Raw genomic sequence first — 20,716 nt, forward strand, 5'->3', positions numbered from 1 at the left:
AGTACTTATCAGCTGCAAACACCAAAGAAGTCCTAATATTTTCAGTGTGGACTTGCAGTGGATACTTAGGCCTAGGTAAATTTTCTAGAAACAAAGAGGTGGCAAGCTCCTCTATTTTTGTATCTTACACATTTTTATTGTTGCAGTGGTAGAACTATAATTAGATTTCTGAGTTCATCTGTCCTTTTTGTAACTAACCGCTATATGACAGTGCCTAACACCCAAAATATACTCCATAAATGTTCACTGAATTAAATAACACTGATGTAAAGAAAACCTAGATCAGGAAATTACTATAGTAAGTTATACTCTACAACTCCCACTAAAGGGGGAAAAAATATTCAGAACGTGAAACATCCCAGAGCACTGGATTCAGCCCTCTGATTTTTTCCATTAAAGCATGTGGTACTTTCATGGTATTTTATATTCTCCAGAACTGGCCCATTCCATAAAGACAGAAATATCTGCACTGACTAAACACAAAGCCTAACTAAATGATCTGGGCTAGTGGGGATGTGCATTCAGGAAAGTAAACCATGTAATTCAGTGAAAACTTTTCTCCCTGACAGTGTCTTAAAAGAGAACTGGTTATGATGAAAATCATTCTAAAGTATCCCACACATTGCTGTAAATGTTTACTAAACACAACTTAAAACTTTAATGGCATGAAGATGACACGTCTTTAAAATGTCCTCAAATATTGACGTGCTGTAAGTTCCCATTTATTCTCTCTCCCTTCCCAGTGATTCTCCTGTTACCCAGATTGCATCCCTGAGCTCGCTGTCACTGTTTCTGCTTTTCCCCTTTCTATTCCTTCACTGCCTTCCATTCCTATCCTTCCCTGCCCTTGATCTTATTGGGACTTTTTTCTTCACCTTTCAAAAATGGTCAGTCACATCCTATGTTCTATAACCTTCATTGCCTTTTGATTCTGCTCAACTATTTTTGTCACTGATGACTTTTCTGCACTTCTGTTTTTTCTGCATTTGTTGTTCCAGTCAACTGAAGGTGACTGGGAATGAAGTGGAGGTGGTGAGTGCTAAGAAATCAAGCCATTATTTTTCTGTTATCCTTTCCTTACACATTCTTCTGTTTTCACTTAATTTTCAAAGTACAATACAGAAATGTCTTTGAATGGCTTACAAAATGGCCCAGTTCCTACATGAGATAATAGAAAATAGATAAGTTGCAGACCAAGAAAGTAAAATAAGGGCCCCAGTGGAAACTTAACACTTCTAGACCATTTACCATTAATGCATATGCCAAAACTACATTCTTTTAGGCAACAAGGCTTTATAGCTAAAAGAAAGTTAACATATGCTATTGACTTATACTGAGGTTTGTCCCTCTTTTTAAAGTTTTCACCTTGTCTGTTATCACTATAATTTTAGGAAAGCATTTAATAAAAAATAAAACCTTTAAGTTATTAAGTCCACTATTTCTATTATGTAGTATAAAATGTTTTAGGAATATGTAGTCTTCTTCAAAGTACACCTTCACTCTTACCTACATGAAAGCAAGGTAATAAACTGAAAACATCCAAAATCTTTCTTGTTACTGCTTTTTGTTGTTTGTTTTGTTGCGCTGGGTTCAAACGTAGTGTCTTGTGATTTACAGATAAGTGTGCTGTTACTGAGCTATATTCCCACTCCAGCTCTAAATTTTTTTCATATAGAATTTGGTTAAAAGAACCCACTGCTAAAACCACATTGTAAATTCATTAAACAGAGCTAAAAATATACCCTAAACCCAGGCTCTCAATATTTTTGCATAATGTTAGGTACAAGTGTTTAAGGAATTTGCACGTTTACCTAGTGTGGAAGTATAGCAGAGATAGAGTGAAATGAAGGCAGGTAAAGATGAAAGGAAATGAAAGGAAAATAAAAGTTCAAACTAGGCATCTTAGTTTTCTGCAGTTTCATAGTGTATACTATCAGGTTCTTTAATTATGAAAAGATGATCTTTCTGGGAACAAGCATCTGAGGTTACATCGAAAATTTAGTGTCACCAATAGAACGCTATTCCGTTAGATCATCCAAGAGGGCACAGGAAGAATTTTTGTTACAAAATACCTTTTTGTGTTTTTGTAATGTGATTTTACCTAAAATAATAGTAAGGCTCACATTTGCTAAGCAACCAAAATGTTTCAGGTAATTGTTAAGACTCATACATGGACTGACATTTGATCCTCCCAAAAAACCTGAGTTAAATATGATTATTTATTCCTGTTTTATAGATGGGAGATGAGCTTGAGTAATTTACTTGCTAAAACTAACAAGTTCTACAACAGGAATTCAAACACCAAACATCAGTTAGCACTCTTAATCTCCATGCCATATTGTATTCCCATTTATGTCCTACTCAGGTAAAATCCCATCTTCTGTCAAAATTTTCTCTCTTGCGGTTTATTTGAAATATATCCTGAAAGTATTTGATAAGATGCAGTGCTTTAAAAGCATAATTTTGACTTAAGAACTAGAATGATTTCCCTACAATTGTTTTAATTTTTACTATCCCCAAAAATGAATACATAAAACATCTGAACCGTGAAAAACAGGTTAAGACAAAAAATCATGTTTTAAAAGAACATAACCACTTAGTTGATATTCGGTTGAAAGTACCTTATAATAAAAACACAAATTGTTTCATTTAACAACACTGAAGAATGAGGTATATGAATGTTTTAATCACAGACTTTTACTGTATGCAATTAACTGTATTTCACAACTAGCATCTTACAAAAGACAGTACCATTGTGCCTGGAAAAAGTACTGCAATCAAACAGAAAATTACATTACCACGAGAAACCACCAAATATCACAACTGTCAGGGCTTACATTTTTTTTTTCCTTCAAATGTTATTATGTCTTTAATGTGATATTTTGTACCCAAGTTATGTTTTTAAGCTGATTTACATTTCAAAAGTCTCCTATAAGTGGATGTATATTACGCAAATGGTTAGAGAAAGCAGGAGACCCTAGGAGAATTTGAGCATATGTGGTTTCTAAGTTGGATTTTAAAATACAACATAAAACACTTTATTAGTTGTAAACAAAATGCAAAATCTGTAGTCATAAAAATATTTTATTGGTAATTGTACATAATAATGAGTGGGGCTGTAAATATTTTTTAAATTTCAGGATATTGATAAATGCATAAATTGGCAGGTGTGTCTGAAAATAGGGTACTATGATTTTTATAAGAACTGCTATATTTAATAAGAAGCCAATTAAACTGATATAAGATTAGTTATTTCCCAGTTTTGTGCAACAGTTCCAATTTCTGTATTAATTAGATTCATATATCTATGACCCTGAATAAGTTTGGGACAAGGAAACAGTGATAAAACTATCATTAAGTTAAAGCTTTTCCAAAATTGCAACTTTTAAAATATGGCAAGTTTCTTTTCTCTTCAGTTTTTGCCCAATGCTTATAATTATTTGAATTTTAATGTTTTATATAATACAGAAAATACCAGTGTTCAATGACAATATCACCAAACCTGAATTATAAAGCTAAATAATCAATGTTTTATTGTTTACTAGTCTGCTAGTAAACATTACAATATGTGAATGTTTTGAAAAATAGGCAAACAAAAACATCTCAAAAATGGATAAAACCAGAAACATAATTCAGAAACAATAATTTAGTAAAAGGTGTCAAAAACATTGGCAAAGTTCATAACAAATTCTTTATTTAATAACAACTTTCCTATTTAACCACACCAAGTACCAGCAGGTGTATTAAGTGGATAACCATTAAGAAAATCCTGTTGCAGCAATATAGTTGATTAAGTTGATATTTGACTTGTATACATATAACTATTTGTTTCACAATTCTCAAATATTACATATTTAGGCAGCTTGCACTATGTTATAAAAAATTTAAACTTGTTACATGCCAATAGTAGAGAATTCAAGAATCATGTGTTAGAATTCACTAAACTAAAAGTGAAAATAGACTTACCAATAACACTGCATAATGAATAATTCAACCACATTTTCATGGCACATAACTGCAGAGACCAAAATGTTAAATCCAGAAATGTCTGGTAGGCATAGATTACAATAAAATCTAACAAATTCTGACAAAATTTTATGTAAAACTCAAATTAGGGATTTTGCACAAATGTGTTTGTCATGAAAATGTGGCATTTCTTGGCATAATCTGTGTATTTGCATGGTAGGACAGAAGTGACTAAGAAATTGGAGAAAATAAACTTTAATGAGATTCTCCATTCAATGACGAGGCTTCTCCTCTGGGTGAAGACGACCTGGACATTCCCCTCTCTGTGTTATCAGAGCTAGAGCCACTCTGACTATGTTGATCTGCAGAAGCAGCACTAGATGCAGGTGGTGACTTTGTTTTCTCCTTAAAGTCTGTAATAATGACTGTTAGATCTCCAACGGTAACTTCCAAATGCTGAGCACTACTCCGATCCACATTTTTCAATCTTGGCCTAAACATAAAAAATGATGAATTTTTGAACTAGCTTTTCCCTTTACCAATCATTTCTGAGCATACACTAAATAGTAAATTAGGTAAAAGTAACCAAATGAATACTCTATATTTAAAGCAACTCAAAATATCATTAAATGCTTCAAATAATTAACATTAATCAAACCAATCATTCGTGAATCTTCAATGTGACAAAAAACTAACAGCCTGGATTTAGTGGTCTCTTAATTATGCCTTAAATTTATAGTATAATTTGAAGGCAACTTATTAATTTTATTAAGACAGATGTTTTAAAACCACAGGAAAATAGCTGCACCAGAGAGGAAATTGATAAAAGTCAAGGCTGAGCGACAAGCAGGGCTGTTACTCCACTAAAGACTAGACCCATAACCATTTTGATTGGTCAAAGCCCATGGAAATGAATTATCACTCTCCTGGCTTTCAAACAGATCTTTTTATGAAGGGAAAAAAAAAAAAAAAAAAAAAAAGGACAGAAATGTCTATTAAAAGTCTTGTAAAATGAGAAACATCCTCATATTTAAGCTTATATTTGTGACCTCTGTGCTTGATTTTGCTTTGTGTATATATCAATGTTAAAAAAGAATATTAAATATAGTTAATTTTATCACTTCAAAAATGCCATAAAACACTTTTCAAATTTACCTGGTTTTCTTATGACTGTTCTTTTTGCTAGTTGTTTCCTTTTCACTTTTTTCTTTTTCTACTTTATCTTTTTTCTCTTTCTTTGACTGTGTAGGGGGCACAAACTGCTGAGTAACCTGCTGTGCAACCAACTGGGAGACAGGTCGAGGTTTCCTGTGTGCATGTTAAAAAGAAAGGTTTTGGCATTATAACTTAAGAATATATTTTTTATGAAAGATTACCTCATGTTATGAAAATTTCTAGATAAAAATCCTCATCTGTAAAATAAAATTACTGTCCTATTCAACAAAAATAGAAACAAACTATAACAACAAAAACAGAAACAACCTACAATAACATTTAAAATTCATAGTCCAAGATATATGGTCAAAATATCAAAATATAACCGTACATAAAGCAACATGAGACAGCTTTTAAAATGTACATCATGGAAAATGTTCACAGGGAGGCATACATATAAATAAACATGAATTTTAAAAAATTAAACTTTAAGGTTTACACTGAAACTATTTTATTGGTGCCGGGATTGTGCCCAGGGCCTTGCATGTGCCTGCCACTGTATCACACCCTCAATACCTGAAATAATATTTTAATTTATCTTTCTTCCTCAGAGAAGAAAATATCTATCCGAGACAATGGCTATTTATTCTTCCCTTTAAAACCTTGAATTTGTTCACTTAATATTTTTTAGTTCAAAATTTCTCATTCCTTATTACTCAAATCCTTGGCACGCCTATTACTAGTCACAATCTCATGCACTTTTGACCGTAGAGATATGCTCAGTCTTTTGAAATTTAACCACTTACTCATTTAAAAAGAATACTAAGAAACTACTGCAGGACTTACACAGAGGTATCTTAAATGTCTCATGGATTCACCCTTTGGTGCTAGATAAACTATCACCCTATTGGCCCAGGATTAAGGCAATAGAACTTCAGCCACTGAGGTCAAGATTCAAACTAAATAGTCTCTAAATCCTTAAGAGAGAAAGAAAGGTAAGGAGTGGGAAAGAGCAGGGAGGGAAGAAGTATGGACAACAAAATAAAAATAAATTCTAACGCATGGTCTATGAACAACGGTAACTTCACTGACTGAAAAATCCTTATCCTATTGCAAGTAGTACAGTTTTTTTTCTTAAATTTTTTGTTGTTCTTTTGTTCCTCTACAGCAAGACAAAGCACAATAGAAAATACTGCAAAATCTAACATTCAAAAATACAAGGAAGGGCTGGGGAGATAGCTCAGTTGTTAGAGTGCTTGCCTTGCATGCACAAGGCCCTGGGTTCGATCCCCAGCACCGCAAAAAAAAAAAAAAAAAAAAACAAGGAAATAGGAAACAGGATGTTAAACAGATTTCAGGAGACGGATCATGAATTTTGTTTAAAGCTATATAATGTGAAGTATTAGAAGGACATCGAGGACAAATGTCCAATACATAATTTAAAAAATAGAACTGACTGAAATCAGTGTCAGAGATCTAGATCTAGAGATCTAAAGCTCTAAATAAAAGTGTTACTGAAAATATGGTTAAGTAACTGCTGACTTGTAAGGAAATGAGCTTAAAAAAGAAAAGGATTGAAGTAGTAACTCAGGTATGCCAAAATTTCCTAGAAGGCTTCTTCAACTTGCAGAGCCCTACAAGCGGAGCTTCTGATTCAGTAAGTCTTGGGGTGGAGCCCAAGGATTTGTATTTTTAACTAATTTCTAATATAAGTTTATGTCTCTGGTCCAGCCACCAGACTGAAAAGAAGTTTGAAGAATCTGTGCTATATATTTGGTGAATACTGGTACTACTGACGCATAGTCTGAGAACAGGGAGCAACAGAAAAATGAAGGGGGATAAAAAAAAGGGGGGGACTGAATAAATAGGAAAATAACCAATAATGAAAAGCTAAGGAGCCTGATTTACCTTTAAATGATAAGAAGTTTTAGACTTTAATTTTAGAAAGTGTTATCAATTCGAAGTGAAAAGATACTATCGGGAAACTTTCAGGAAGCTTCCAGGCAAAAATACAAAATAAAAATGTTAAATAATGCCTAAAATGAGGAAGCAGCAATGGAGTTAAGACAGGCTGAAAGAAGCACATGTTAACTGCTTAGATATGCCTTCCATACTTCTCAACCAACAAATATTCCTTAAGCAAAACATCCCCAAATCCTTGTTCTCATATAGCTAACATTATGTGGGTGAGTACTATGGTCTGAATTTTTGTGTCCCCTACCCTAATATTGAAATTCTTATATTGAAACCTAATCTCCAATGTGATATAATCATGAAGTGGGGAGGTAATTAGGTCATGAGGCCAGAGCCCTCATGCATGGGATTACCACCCTTGTAAAAGAGGTCCAAGAGAGCTGCTTTGTTCCTTGCACCACATGAAAACAGCAAGAAGGCACCATCTATGAAACAGAACGTGTCTTTATTAGACACTGAATCTGCCAACACTTTGACTTTGCTCTTTCCAGCTTCCAAAACTGAAAAATAAATTTGTTTTCATCATCTACCCAGTTTGTTATTTTGTTATAGTAAAGACTAAGACCATGGGATCAAATACAAAACAAAAAGAAATTATTATTAAATGTTGACAGGGGCTACATAGTAAATTAAGGCACAAAAAGGGTTTAAGGGAGAGATTTGCAATGTTAACTTCCTTCTTCTGGGCTATAAGCACCACAGGAATGGGAAGTATCTGCTTTATGCAACAAGGTGTAATTACTACCTATATTGAAAAAAATACTAGATACCCAACCCTTATTTGTTAAAGAATGAATGGATGATAACGATCAGATCAGGGTACTAGCATATCTGTCACCTCAGAGCTATCTCATTCAGAAAAAGGGTATTGCCTCAAAGTTCACTTATTGGTCAGGATTAACCACTCTACAAAAGAAAAAGGGCAATAAGAATTTAATTTCTTTTTTAATTATATTGGAATATAGAAAGAAAGTAAGCTTAAAGGTGTGGCAAGGTTGAGAAAACAGTTGTTTGGGCTAGGGCCTAGTGAACAGAGAATCACTTAAAATTGAGAGTTACTCTAAGATATAAAATGCAACTCAGAAGATACCATTTTGTCTCACAAGGTATTATGGATTTTTGAGTTTTCATAATATTATGAATGTCAACTTCATCTATTGCACTTTGTACTGTCATTCCTTCTATCTCAAAATTTAAAGCACAATGCTGCGTCAGCTTAACTTTATTCTTCCAGATACTTTTATCTCACAACTCACAGAATAAATTCTTGATAATGATTTAAAGGGGGGGGGAATTTAATGCACAACGAATTTAAATAAAACAACAAAAATTAAATTTATATTCTTCTGAAACTAGAGTAGAAAGTTTGGAAGTCCTAGAAATCAAACATTTATCTCTTCAGAATCTCCCTAGAGTCATTTTTCCTTTTTCAAAATGTCCTATCAATCTGAAATTAAAAGTATATTTGTAAAGCATGATTTGTTTCATAAAATGATAAGGTTGAGCTACATAATTTAAGGGAGTTGTCAATTTAAAAATCTTTTAAAGTATTATACTCTTGGTGTGACTTATAAATAGAGTACTCATTAAATGTACATTCCAGGGCTGGAGTTGTAGGTCAGTGGTAGAAGGCCTGCCTAGCACATGTGAGGCACTGGGTTTGAGCCTCAGCACCACATAAAAATAAATAAATAAAATAAAGGTATTGTGTCTATCTACAATTAAAAAAAAGAAAAAAAAGTACATTCTCCTAGAAGGCAAAAACCAAGATGGAAAGAACACATTGTAGAATTTGTCAGGAGAGAGACTAGAATAAGGAGACAAGTCAGAAGACTATCACATCAAACTAGAAATTACATAATAGTGATAAGGATCTACACTATGGTGTAGTCAGTTTAGAATGGAAGCAGTGAATCTCATGACAGTTCAGAAGAATAATTTCTACTATGTACCTGCATACAGAAGGCTAAAGACACCCTTTTCCATTAATAAGCGTAAAAGTGAAAGAAATGAGGGAATCTCAGAGAGCTGTTCAGTGAGCCAAGAATGGATTTCCTCTGAGACTGATCAACTTGTTAGATATGCTGGACTTGGAAATTTTGTGACATATAAGAAAAGCTGGTCTTGGGCAAGTGGAAGTATGAGAATAGTAGTCTGAAAAGTAATCATGTAATCTCTATACTACTGTTATTTGTTGTTGATTTTATTAATTTTTAATCAAATTTTCTAGGGCTAGGATTGTAGCTCAGTGGTAGAGCACTTGCCTAGCATGTATGAGGGCACTGGGTTTGATTTTCTGCACCCCATTAAAAAAATTAAAATAAAGGTTCATCAACAACTAAAAAAAAATTTTAAAAATATTTCTATAGTGGTCCTTTTTGGCCTTAGAAACTTTTTTTTTTCTCTGTTCCTGAATAATGTTCTTTTTTGTTCTTTTTTATCTTGGACTTTCCTAAATGTGTATTCAATTCCATTATTTTATTCTTTTTTTAATAATGAGGATACACTTAAAGATTAAAATTTTACAACTCAATTCTAAGCCTGGCTCAATTTGGGGAGAAAAAAAGCAAAAATTGTGTTTGCATGTGTGTACAGCTTAAGTATTGAAATTTAAGTATTGAAATTTCTACTGCTCTCTTAGGGCTGAGTGACTTAAAAATCTTTCACCGAGGACAGTAGGAATATAGTTTATGATCTTTTTACAAAGTCACAAGGTAACACAATGTTCAGTGATAAGGAGTTGTGATAAGGAGTTAATGCACAATAAAAAGGTCATCTGCATAGTAAGTGCTGTTCAGTCATAGCTCAGCTATGTGCCATCATCATGTACGAAGTTATGTGAGGGTATTAGGCTGTAACTTGTGAAATATGACATTTACAAATTTGGGGATCCCTATGTATCACTCATAAACATCCCAAAAAGACTGCATTAAGTTGTCAGGTCTGTTGACTTAATGGAACAAAAAGAACATTTCAACAATCAGTTAATTTCTACTTCATAAGGACAAATTATTTTTGGAGCTGTCTAACTCTCCTTGTAAGGTAGAAGGGTAGGAGACTAATACATGCTGACTTGATACATACAATTTCTAATCCTATTTCTGCCCTTCACCACCACCAACAAAAACTATATGTGCTAAATATTATATGAAAAGCACTTCTATAATCACTGCCACTCAGGAGGCTAAATGCAGGAAGACTAAGTTAGAGATGAGCCCGGGCAACTTGGAGAGACCCTGTCTCAAAATAAAATTTAAAAAGGGGCCATGGATATAGCTCAGTGGTGAACTGCTTACCAAGCATATTGAGACTCTAGGTTTCATCTCCAGTACCACCACGTATACAAAAAGGAAAAATGCTTTAAATTTGTTCAAATTCATAATAAATAATAATTTAGCCAACAAAGCTAAGATAGATAAACCGATGTAAAGACTATAAAAACCATAACTGATTCTTTTTTTAAAAAAGGCAAAACTAGGGCTGGGGTTGTAGCTCAGTGGTAGAAGCGCTTGCTTTGCACAAGTGAGGCACTGGGTTTGATCCTCAGTACCACATTAAAAAAAAAAAGGTATTTTTTTAAAACGGCAATACTACTCATAGGCCAGAAAGAAGTAATCTGTTTAATGACACTAATATATACGGCAAATTGAAGTACTATGCTAATCTCAACAAGTAAAGAAAGCTGAACCTAATCCAAACCTGCTGTGAATCTGGTGATACACTGCTAACAAAAGTCCCAAAAGTCCCAAAGTCTAACCAAGGAAGGAAAATTTTTTTCCTTCCACATTTTTTAATTGGTACATTATAGTTGTACTTAATAATGGGATTTGTTGTTACACATTCATATATGCATACAATATGATAATATAATTTGGCCAATATCATTCCCCAACACTCCGCGTACCTCCATACACACTTCTCACCCCTTGGACTCTTTCCTCCACTTATCTCTCTTTGATTTTCATAAGATTCCCCCCGCCACCTCCTTTCTTCTCCTTTTTCCTCTTTAGCTTCTGCATAGGAGAAATATAGGATCCTTGACTTTCTGAGTATGACTTATTTCATTTAAAATAATGGTCTCTACTTTCATTCATTTTCCTGCAAATGGCATAATTTCATTTTTCTTTATGGCTGAATAAACTCTATTGTGTGTGTGTGCGTGTGTGTGTGTGTGTGCGCGCCTGTACACCACATTTTATTTATTCATCTGTTGATGGACACCTAGACTGTCTCCATGGTTTAGCTATTGTGAATTGTGCTGCTATAAATATGTATACGCATGTATCACTGTAGTATGATGACTTTAATTCTTTGTAATCAAGGTAAGATTTTATAAGAAGCCAGTGTTTGACAGAAGTATTGCACACTCACAGTACCATGCACAGGTAAGGTGCTAAGACAAGACAAACAAAATCCCTGCCCTCCCTTACTCAGCATATGGAATTTACTTATTACAAACATACAAATAGAAAAATAAAAACTAACTATATAAAAGTAAGTTTTGTGAAAACCATTAAAAAAAAAAAAAAAACTGTGCTGTGATTAGAAGACAAGAGGACTTAGAAAACACAGCCATAAAATAATTTCTGCCCTTTAACCACATTATGGAACTTGGAAATCTTTTTAATATTTTATCATGTTATGAAATTTATAGAATAAGGGAACAATAAATCAACTTTTTAAATTTTAATTTAATTTAAAGACTTTAAAATACAGCAAATTCAAATTTTAATATCATAATAATTTGGTTTGGAAGGTATACCACTATACTTTAGTATCTGCAAGGGACAGGTGCTAGGATCTTATCACTTTTCATGGCTATCAAAATCCAAGTCTCCCTGGGCACAATGACGCAGGCCTGAAATCCCAGTGGCTTGGGAGTCTGAGGTAGGAGGATTGTGAATTCAAAGCCAGCCTCAGCAAAAGCAAGGTGCTAAGGAACTCAGTGAGACCCTCTCTCTAAATAAAATATAAAATAGGGCTGGGGTTTAGCTCAGTGGTCAAGTGACCCCGAGTTCAATCCCCAGTACGCACACAACCTCCCCAAATATCCAAGTTACCTTATATAAAATGGCATGCTATTTGCATATAATGTACGTATATCCTCTCATATACTTTTTTGGGGGGGAAAGGGGACAATTCTGTGGATTGAACCCATAGTCTCATGAAAGCACTGAGCTGCCAATTCCCCTTTTTATTTTATTTCAAGACAGGGTCCCCCTAAATTGCCAAAGCATCCAACTTACAATTTCCTGCCTCAGCCTCTTAGCAGGCATATAGGTATATGCCACTATGCCCAAACTACATCCTCCTACATCCTTTATTTATTTATACCACGGATTGAACCCTGGGGTACTTTAGCACCAAGCTACATTCCCAATCCTTTTAATTTTTCGACAGGGTCTCACAATTGCCCAGGCGGGCCTCCAACTTGAGATCCTTCTGCCAGCCTGGGATTATAGGTGTGCACCACTACCCCTGGCCTCTCATATACTTTAAAACATCTCTAGATTACTTATAGTATACCTAATAAAACGTAAATATTATGTAAATAGTAATGTACTGTAATGTTCAAAGAATAAGGACAAGAAAATAAAAAATCTATACATATTCAGTATAGATGAAATTTTTTGTCCCCCCTTGAATTGATGGGTGTAGAAGGTGAACTACTTAGACCTGAAGTAGCCAAAGTTTTTCTTTCTTTTTAAAATAATGTTAGGAATTAAATCCAGGGCCTCATGCACGCCACCCACAGGTTCTTCCACTGAGCTATCTCCGCGGCCCTAAAGCTTTTGTTTATTTGTTTTTGTATTTTTTCAAATGTTTACTAACTTCTCATCAGCTGTCAAATCTATTCCAGGAACATATCTATCTTGTAAATACTGACTCCTGATATCTGGTTGGTTGTTGGTTGGTTGGGGTTTTTATTTTTATTTATTAATTTGGTATTTTTTGGTACCAGGAATTGAACCCAAGGGTGCTTAATCACTGAGCCATATCCTAAGCTCTTTATGTTTGTTTTATTGTTTTATTTAGAGACAAGATCTCACTAAATTGCTGAGACTGGCTGTGAACTCATGATCCTCCTGCCTCAGCTTACAGGTGTGCGCCACCACTGGGTCAAACAATGATTCTGTTTTTGGTACCAGGAAATGAACCCAAGTGCACTTAACTACTGAGTCATTTTATTTTTTTAATTTTATTTTTTATTTTGAGACAGAATCTCACCAGGTTGCTTACAGCTTCACCAAGTTGCTAAGGCCAGCTTCGAACCTGTAACCCTCTCACCTCAGCTTCCTGAGCAGCTGGGATTAAAGGTGTGCACCACCACGCTTGGTCTTTCTGATTTCAAATACATTTGAAATAGATTTTAACTTATCTTTACTTCCACTTCCTCTTCTTGCACTTGCATCAGCAAACTTCTACTTTGGAAAACCTTGATTGCTCATAATTTTGAAAAGAGGACAGCCATTTTCTTTGCTCCAAAATCAACACTTTCATTTTTAGATGAGGTGTAATATCTACTGTCACACTTATGAACTGTACCAAGTAAACTTTTGTGCCAAATATATAAGATGAAAAAATATCAGTCCTTAAAGAAAAACAAGATGGTCCAAGTTTTTACTGCAAAATTTTACATGATAAAATCCTTTCTATTCGTGGCCTGTTACCTGCATTGGAGCTACCCACTCCTTTCCCTTCATACCCCTAGAGTAGCTGGCTGGGCAAATAAAAGTATACACATATCTCCTTAAAAAACAAACAAACAAAAACCAAAAAAAAACAGGGCCTGAGACATAGTTTACTGATAAAAGTATTTCCCTAGTATGCATGAGGCCTTGGGTTTTAAACACTCCAGCACTCCCCAAAACAAAACTTTCTTTTGAATTACTATTTATATGAAGAAACCATATTTTTTCCTCAGAATAATTTGTTCACTTATCAATTCTTGAGTTTGAGAAAAGCTGACCTAGGACATTGTCAATCAAAGATTTATAATCTGAAATTTTCCTTATATGGTTAATTTCGACATTACAATCTTGGCTGCTAACTTCAATTTCTTTGCATTAATCTCCTGATTTATTTAATATCTGTGAAACAGCTTATTTTGTCAATTTTCTTCTCTTTGTCATTATGGACAGTTAATAAAAAATCTGAATTCTCAAATGTATTCATGGAAATTAAAGGGCAATGGAAACAAAGAGTACCAAAACGTCTCTCTAGACTTCTTTGATAGTTTCTTAAAAGACGATACAAAAGCAGTGAGCTATTTCACAATTGCCTCAACCTTTTATGCTACTATTTTTTTGTTTTTATATCATTTTCATCTTTTTTTAAAAATATAGTTGGGAGTAACTGGCAAGTAAAGCTGAAAAATAATTTCTAGGATGATGAAATAGCAAACTAATCCAAGATATAGAAAAAATTAAAATTACTAAAATCCCACTTATTATACATTTTAGCCACTGAAAGTTCCAAAAGATCTATACACTAATTATAAAAAATAAGTAAATGTTCTTTCTCATCCTTTGAAGACCTCAAGGAAAGAATAAAAAATAAAACACCAAACCTTATAAGCAGAAATTCCCAAAATGGACTCAAGAGCTAAAACTGGGCCCAATTTAACAACAAAAAAATCATTTGTGCATCTATATGCTAGAAACAATACACATTCTGCAAAATAATTCTTCAAATGCCACCATATCAGAATAACCATTTTTGGTTCTTTTTTTGTTTTCTTTTTTGCAGTACTAGGAAATGAGTTCAGGGCTTTGAACACTGAACTACACCCCAGTCCTTTTTATTTTGAGACAGGCAATAAAAAAAGTCAGCAATTACTTAGTTTTATCTGTAATAGTCTAATATTTTAGACTAGGTAAATGTTTTTATGTCTTTAATTTTTAAAATAAAATCAAGTGATTTCTCATAATTCTTACAACCAATAAGCAAAAGAGCCAGGACTAGGTGAACTATTCCTGGTCCATTTCTAGTTAGAAAAATCTCATATCTGGCTGTGTATTGTGTCACACACCTGTAAACATAGCTACTTGGTAGGCTGAGGCAGGAGGATCACAAGTTCAAGACCAGCCCAGGCAACTTAGCAAGACCCTGTCTCAAAATAAAACATTGTTTCAAAAAAGGGCTGTGGATGTAGCTCAGTGGTAGAACACTTGCCTAGAATGCCCAGGACCCTGGGTTCAATCTCTGGTACCAGAAAAACAAACATAAATCTCATATTTGATGGAAACCTAATCATTCTCTTTAAACTAGCATCAAATCAATTCTGCTCAACAACAGAAACAGTCCTTGCAGCATTACATATGTGCATTATGTTGATTCCCAGGCCTCATTCCAGTCAGAAGGAATCTGACTCTCTGGCATAGGACCCAAGAATCTGTATTTATCAGCAAGTTCTGTGACTCTTTTAAATAAATAAATGTTTTAAAACAAGCATTTAGGCTCCTTAACAAACCAGTCTTTAACTGTATTTTCAATATTAATGGTCTCTGGTTTTTGTTCCTCCAATGCATTATGCTCTTTCTGTGTTTGATCTAGTACTGAGGAAGTCCTTATAAATATAGTAAATATACTATAATATATAATATATAAATATAGTAGTCCTTCCTTATTCTTGGGGAATATGTTCCAAGACCCCAGTGGATACCTAAAACTGTAGACAGTACTGAACCCTGTATATCTGTGATAAAGTCTAATTTATAAATTAGGGACAGTGAGAGATGAACAATAAAATAGGATAATTTGAATAATGTAAAATGGAACAATTAGAATAATACACTGTAATAAAATTTATGTGACTGTAGTCTCTCCCTCTTTCCCAAAATATCTTATTAGATAGTAATATTTTCAGACCATTGATGACCATGGATAACTTAAACTACAGAAAGTAAAACCATGAATAAGGTTGAGACTACTATAGTTAAAACAAATATATCTTTTATCTTTTTATTTCACCTTGACACTTTGGAAGCATTTCAAATAAAGTAATTTAGAAGTCTGGGGGGAAAAGTAGAGACAATTTTGTTATGAAGTTGCAAGTTGCTATAAGTTTGGTATATAGTTGTTAATAACCACTCATATTCTTTGTCATAATAAATAACAACAGGCATACAAAATTATGAATTATCATGATTTGGAATATTTTACATTCATCCATTACAGTCTCTATGTCCACTAAACCATGATGACAGCAAGAACCACCAGTAGATGAACTAAACCCTTCTCAAATGTGCTTTAATTAATTAGTTGCCACATGGTTTTATGTGAGTCACACGGGTTCCAATTTTTTTAAAAAAACTTCTGGCACAGAGTTATGATACTCTTAACTAGTGACATATTTCAAAGATGCTGAAAAACAGAAACCCAAAGATAGCAGAAATATTATTCTGCAGTTTGCACAGGAAGAAAGTAAGCATGCATATATCCAAAAGAAATTAAATCTTATGTTCATATAAATACTTATACACAATGGTTCATAGCAGCATGATCCATAACTGCTTACAAGTGCAAGTATCCCAAATGTTCATTAACTGATGAACAGATAAATCAAATATGGCATATATTTTTAAAAAAGGAATATTATTTGGCCACTAAAAGAAACAGAGAATTGGAAGATGCTACAAGATGGATAAGTCTTGAAAATATGCTAATTAAACAAAGTCAGTCACAAAAGACCAGATATTGTAAGATTCTGTTTATATGAAATGTCCAAAATAGGCAAATACAAGAAACAGTGAGTAGATTTGTGGTAGCCCAGGACTAGTGGGTTGGGGTATAGAAGGGAACTGCTGGTGGATATGGAGTTTCTTTTTGGGCCAATAAAATATTCTAAAATTAGATTGTGGTGATGGTTGTAAAACTTTAAGAATTGACTAAAAATCAATGAATGGCATACTTCAATTGAATTTTACAGTATGTGAATTATATCTCAATAAGCTGTTTTTAAAATTGCATTTTTAAGCTAAAGAGACAGCGTTAGCACCAACCAGCCTACAAAGGGTTAACAAGCATAGCAGAACGGACAAAATCCAAGTTAATCAGGGAAAATGCCTTGGGTTTCTTCCTCCCCTTTCCCTCTGAGACCATTCTAACTTGGCCTCAATGTCTTCCTTTCCTAGGTTTTCTGAGGTGGGTCTTTTTTGACAGATCAGATTTTGAGATTTTTGTGATGGAGAATCAAAAGAAAAGAAAGTTAAAGAAAAGTCGAAAGAAGTTTTGGAGACGGTTTAAAGAATGTTAGTTTGAGAGCAAAACTATCGTGTGAGGGTGATGTGAAAGATGGAAGACAGTTATTAAAATTATTTTGCACATGGGCTGAAATTTTTGATCAGTGATAGGGTGCTTGCCTAGCAAACATGAGACCCCTTTAGTTTGATCCCCAGCACCACACAAACAAAAACTTACATTGCCAGGGTTATCTTTTTTCAACATGCTTGAAAATTACAAATAAAGTATTTGCTACTTAATTTTTTTAAATTCTTAAGTAAATTAACCTATAAAATACATTAATCTGCTATTAGGCTTCCCTCTATACATCTTAAAATTTGATGCATAGAACACATTTACATGACATGCTATTTTGATTTATTTTTGTTTGTTTTGTAGTGGGAATTGAACCCAGGGGGGTGCTGTACCACTGGGCTACAACCCCAGCCCTTTTTAAATTTTATTTTGGGATAAGGTCTCACTAAGTTGCTGAGGCTGGCCTTTAACTAGTAATCCTCCTGTCTCAGTCTCTGGAGTTGCTGGGATGACAGACGTGCCATGACACCTGGCTAGTGTGTTTTTGTGTTTTAAATTTTTTAGTTGTAGATGGACACAATACCTTTATTTGTTTATTTATTTATTTAATGTGGTACTGAGGATTGAACCCAGTGCCTCACACATGCACTAGGGCAAGCGCTCTACCACTGAGCTACATCCCCAGTCCTATTTCTTTTTTTTTTTTGCGGTACTGGGGATTGAACTCAGGGCCTTGTGCTTTCGAGGCAAGCACTCTACCAGCTGAGCTATCTCCCCAGCCCCTATTTCTTTTTTTAATGTTAAAATATTTAGAAAAGAAATGTGCATTCATGGGACCTCTGTAGTATCTCTGCAGAATCTTAAGTCTTGTATACTCCTGTGTTTTTTTTTTTTTTTTTTTTTTGGTACCAGGGATTGAACTCAGGTGGCACTCAACCACTGAGCCATATCCCCAGCCCTATTTTGCATTTTATTTAGAGACAGGGTTGCCCTGAGTTGGTTAGCATCTTGCTTTTGCTGAGGGTGGCTCTGAACTCGTGATCCTCCTGCCTCAGCCTCCTGAGTCATTGGGATTACAGGCATGTACCACTGCACCCAGCTCTCCTGTACTTTGTATTTGTCCTTCTATGTCTGTTTTCTGTTTCCCCACCATCTGGGGTCTAATTCCTATATGGTAATATATTATTATTACCTATCTTTGTATCCCCAGCACCTAATACAGTACATCTTATGTGAATTAGATGGTCAAGAAACCTCTCTTGATATTGATGATCATAATAAATATCAGTTAAATATGATGTATAAATACAGCTGTTAATCACATGAATACTAATTTGATCAAGTGCCACCTTTCAGAGATCCATTCTTGAAAAAAAGGTTTATTCCACCTTGCTTTTAAATCACAACCTCTTCATGAAAATGGAATGATACTTTCTCATAAAAATTGATTAATAAAAATCCCTAAGTCATTTTCTCCACCTACAAATAATGAAATTATTTCTGCTAATATTAGCACTGTTTGACTTTCATAAAAAATCAAATGTTAAATATAGTAGCAATATTCAAACTGTATTATTTTTGCAGTAGAATCATCAAGCTAACAAAATTTTATGAGGATTCTCCATATCTAAAACTGAAAAAAAACTTATACATGAAGTTGAGGTATTGAGGTATTGATCTCTGAGTCCCTGCCTGCTTGGTACCCATCCTACCTCTCTCAGTAATCTCTGAGGGGTGACTCTGAGGAATACAATTCGAAAATTGCTGATCCAAGGTAACCACACTATAGCAATTAAATTTATCCCTCAGGTTCAATACCATTTTCCTTCTTGTCAATTGCCTAAGTGTGCTTACAGAATTCAAGGAAGAATCTCTTTCGCCATTTCAAGAACCTATGCTGGAATATTTAGAAGAGTTTTTTCCCAAGGTCTGTCTATATTGTAATTTTTAATTCTAAACATTTTTATAAGACAAGAACACAATTTTCCATAAATTCCTGGGAAATTAGGTGGTAGTAAAGAATATTCCTTTCCTTGACATTGGAATAGTCCTTAATGAGCATAGACAAAAGGGATTACTTACATCAGTTTTATAAAAGCTAAGTTAGTGTTAAGCAATTAACTCTGAAAAATCTCTCACTTCATTAAACAGCTTCCCAGTGTGGTATTAGCTTTTCACTTAATTTGAAAGACGAAGGACAATCTTCAGAACTATAAATAGGACACCCTCAATTTTCCTTTCTCCTAGCCAAATAAACATCAGGTCCTTTCAATATTTCTTCCCTATTATTAGAACAGTTCCTCCTTATCTTTGCCACTAATACCCCCCATCCTAGCCCAACAGCAGTCTCTATACTGCCTTCTTGAATCTTAACCTTCTCCCACTCAATCCAAGATTACTCTTCCTCACCTCAGCATGTTTAAAAATGTTTATTAAGCACTCACTGTATTCCAATCACTGTACTAAGTATTAGGGACAGAACACTAGACAAAACTTACTATTAATGTGTGCCATTTACCAAGGGTGACCTTAATGTTTCACAGATAAAAGAGAAGCTGTTAACTAAAATACTTCATCCTATCTATATTCCTAAGTAAACCATCCCTCTCTGCCCACTGAGTCCCTTCTCCAGGACAACTGCATCAGCAGCACAGATGAAAAATAATTATGTGAGTGAAAGAAGCTGGACAAAAAAGAAAACATATTGTATGAATCTATGTAAAATTACAGAACATGCAAACATATGACAGAAAGCAGATCAATGGTTGCTTAGTGACAGGAGATGGAAGTGAAGATAAGCAAGGGGCAGGGGGAATTGAAAAGCACAATAAAAAACTTTGTGGGATGATGGATATGTTCACTATCTTGATTGTTGTGATGGTTTCACAGGTGTTTTTACATGTCAAAATGTATCAAAAATGTATGCTTTAATTGTGTGGTCTATTATTATGTCACTTACACATTAATAAAAGCTGTCTAAAAACATGTTTAGCCTAACTGCTAACCAAATTAAAAGAGGTAATCCTGGTCCCACTTGAATAAGAATCTGAAGGGATATGAAGTCAGACTCAAAATTTTGTGATAGTTCCCAAGCTGATTCTAATGTGCAGCCAAGGTTGAGAAACACTGATCTATATACACTGATACTCCAAAAATTTTATCACCAGCCCTCACATCTTGTACTTGTGTCACAAGTCCAGTTGGATGCCAGTAGCACCTCAAAATAATATGTACCCTGTTAAAAAATATACTCTTGATTGCTTCCTTTGCCCACCTTCTGTTGCAATCTCCCTATCTCAGTAACTAGTATTCCTTTCTTCCAGTAGCTCAAACACCTACAAGCAGTATTCATCCCTTTCTC

The 20,716-nt window shown here is 34.2% G+C and overlaps 1 protein-coding gene across 10 annotated transcripts in view; it reads right to left on the reverse strand.

The window, feature by feature from the left end:
- The window catches only part of Yaf2 (YY1 associated factor 2), a 68,855-nt gene continuing 48,139 nt past the window's right edge, over positions 1-20,716 (reverse strand). For 4 of the 10 annotated variants that reach the window (XM_047548940.1, XM_047548941.1, XM_047548944.1 and 1 more), the window contains exons 4-5: positions 5,122-5,274; positions 2-4,459 (exon numbers count right to left, since the gene is read on the reverse strand). In XM_047548940.1, coding sequence (XP_047404896.1) covers positions 4,222-4,459; positions 5,122-5,274 — 391 coding nt within the window. In that variant the 3' untranslated portion in view covers positions 2-4,221. Of the gene's footprint in view, positions 4,460-5,121; positions 5,275-20,716 lie in introns of those variants that run through there. The other 6 variants (XR_007108271.1, XR_007108272.1, XM_047548945.1 and 3 more) reach the window with 5 other exon arrangements.

This window comes from Sciurus carolinensis, chromosome 4, assembly GCF_902686445.1.
Source record: "Sciurus carolinensis chromosome 4, mSciCar1.2, whole genome shotgun sequence".
NCBI classification, from domain to species: Eukaryota; Metazoa; Chordata; class Mammalia; order Rodentia; family Sciuridae; genus Sciurus; species Sciurus carolinensis.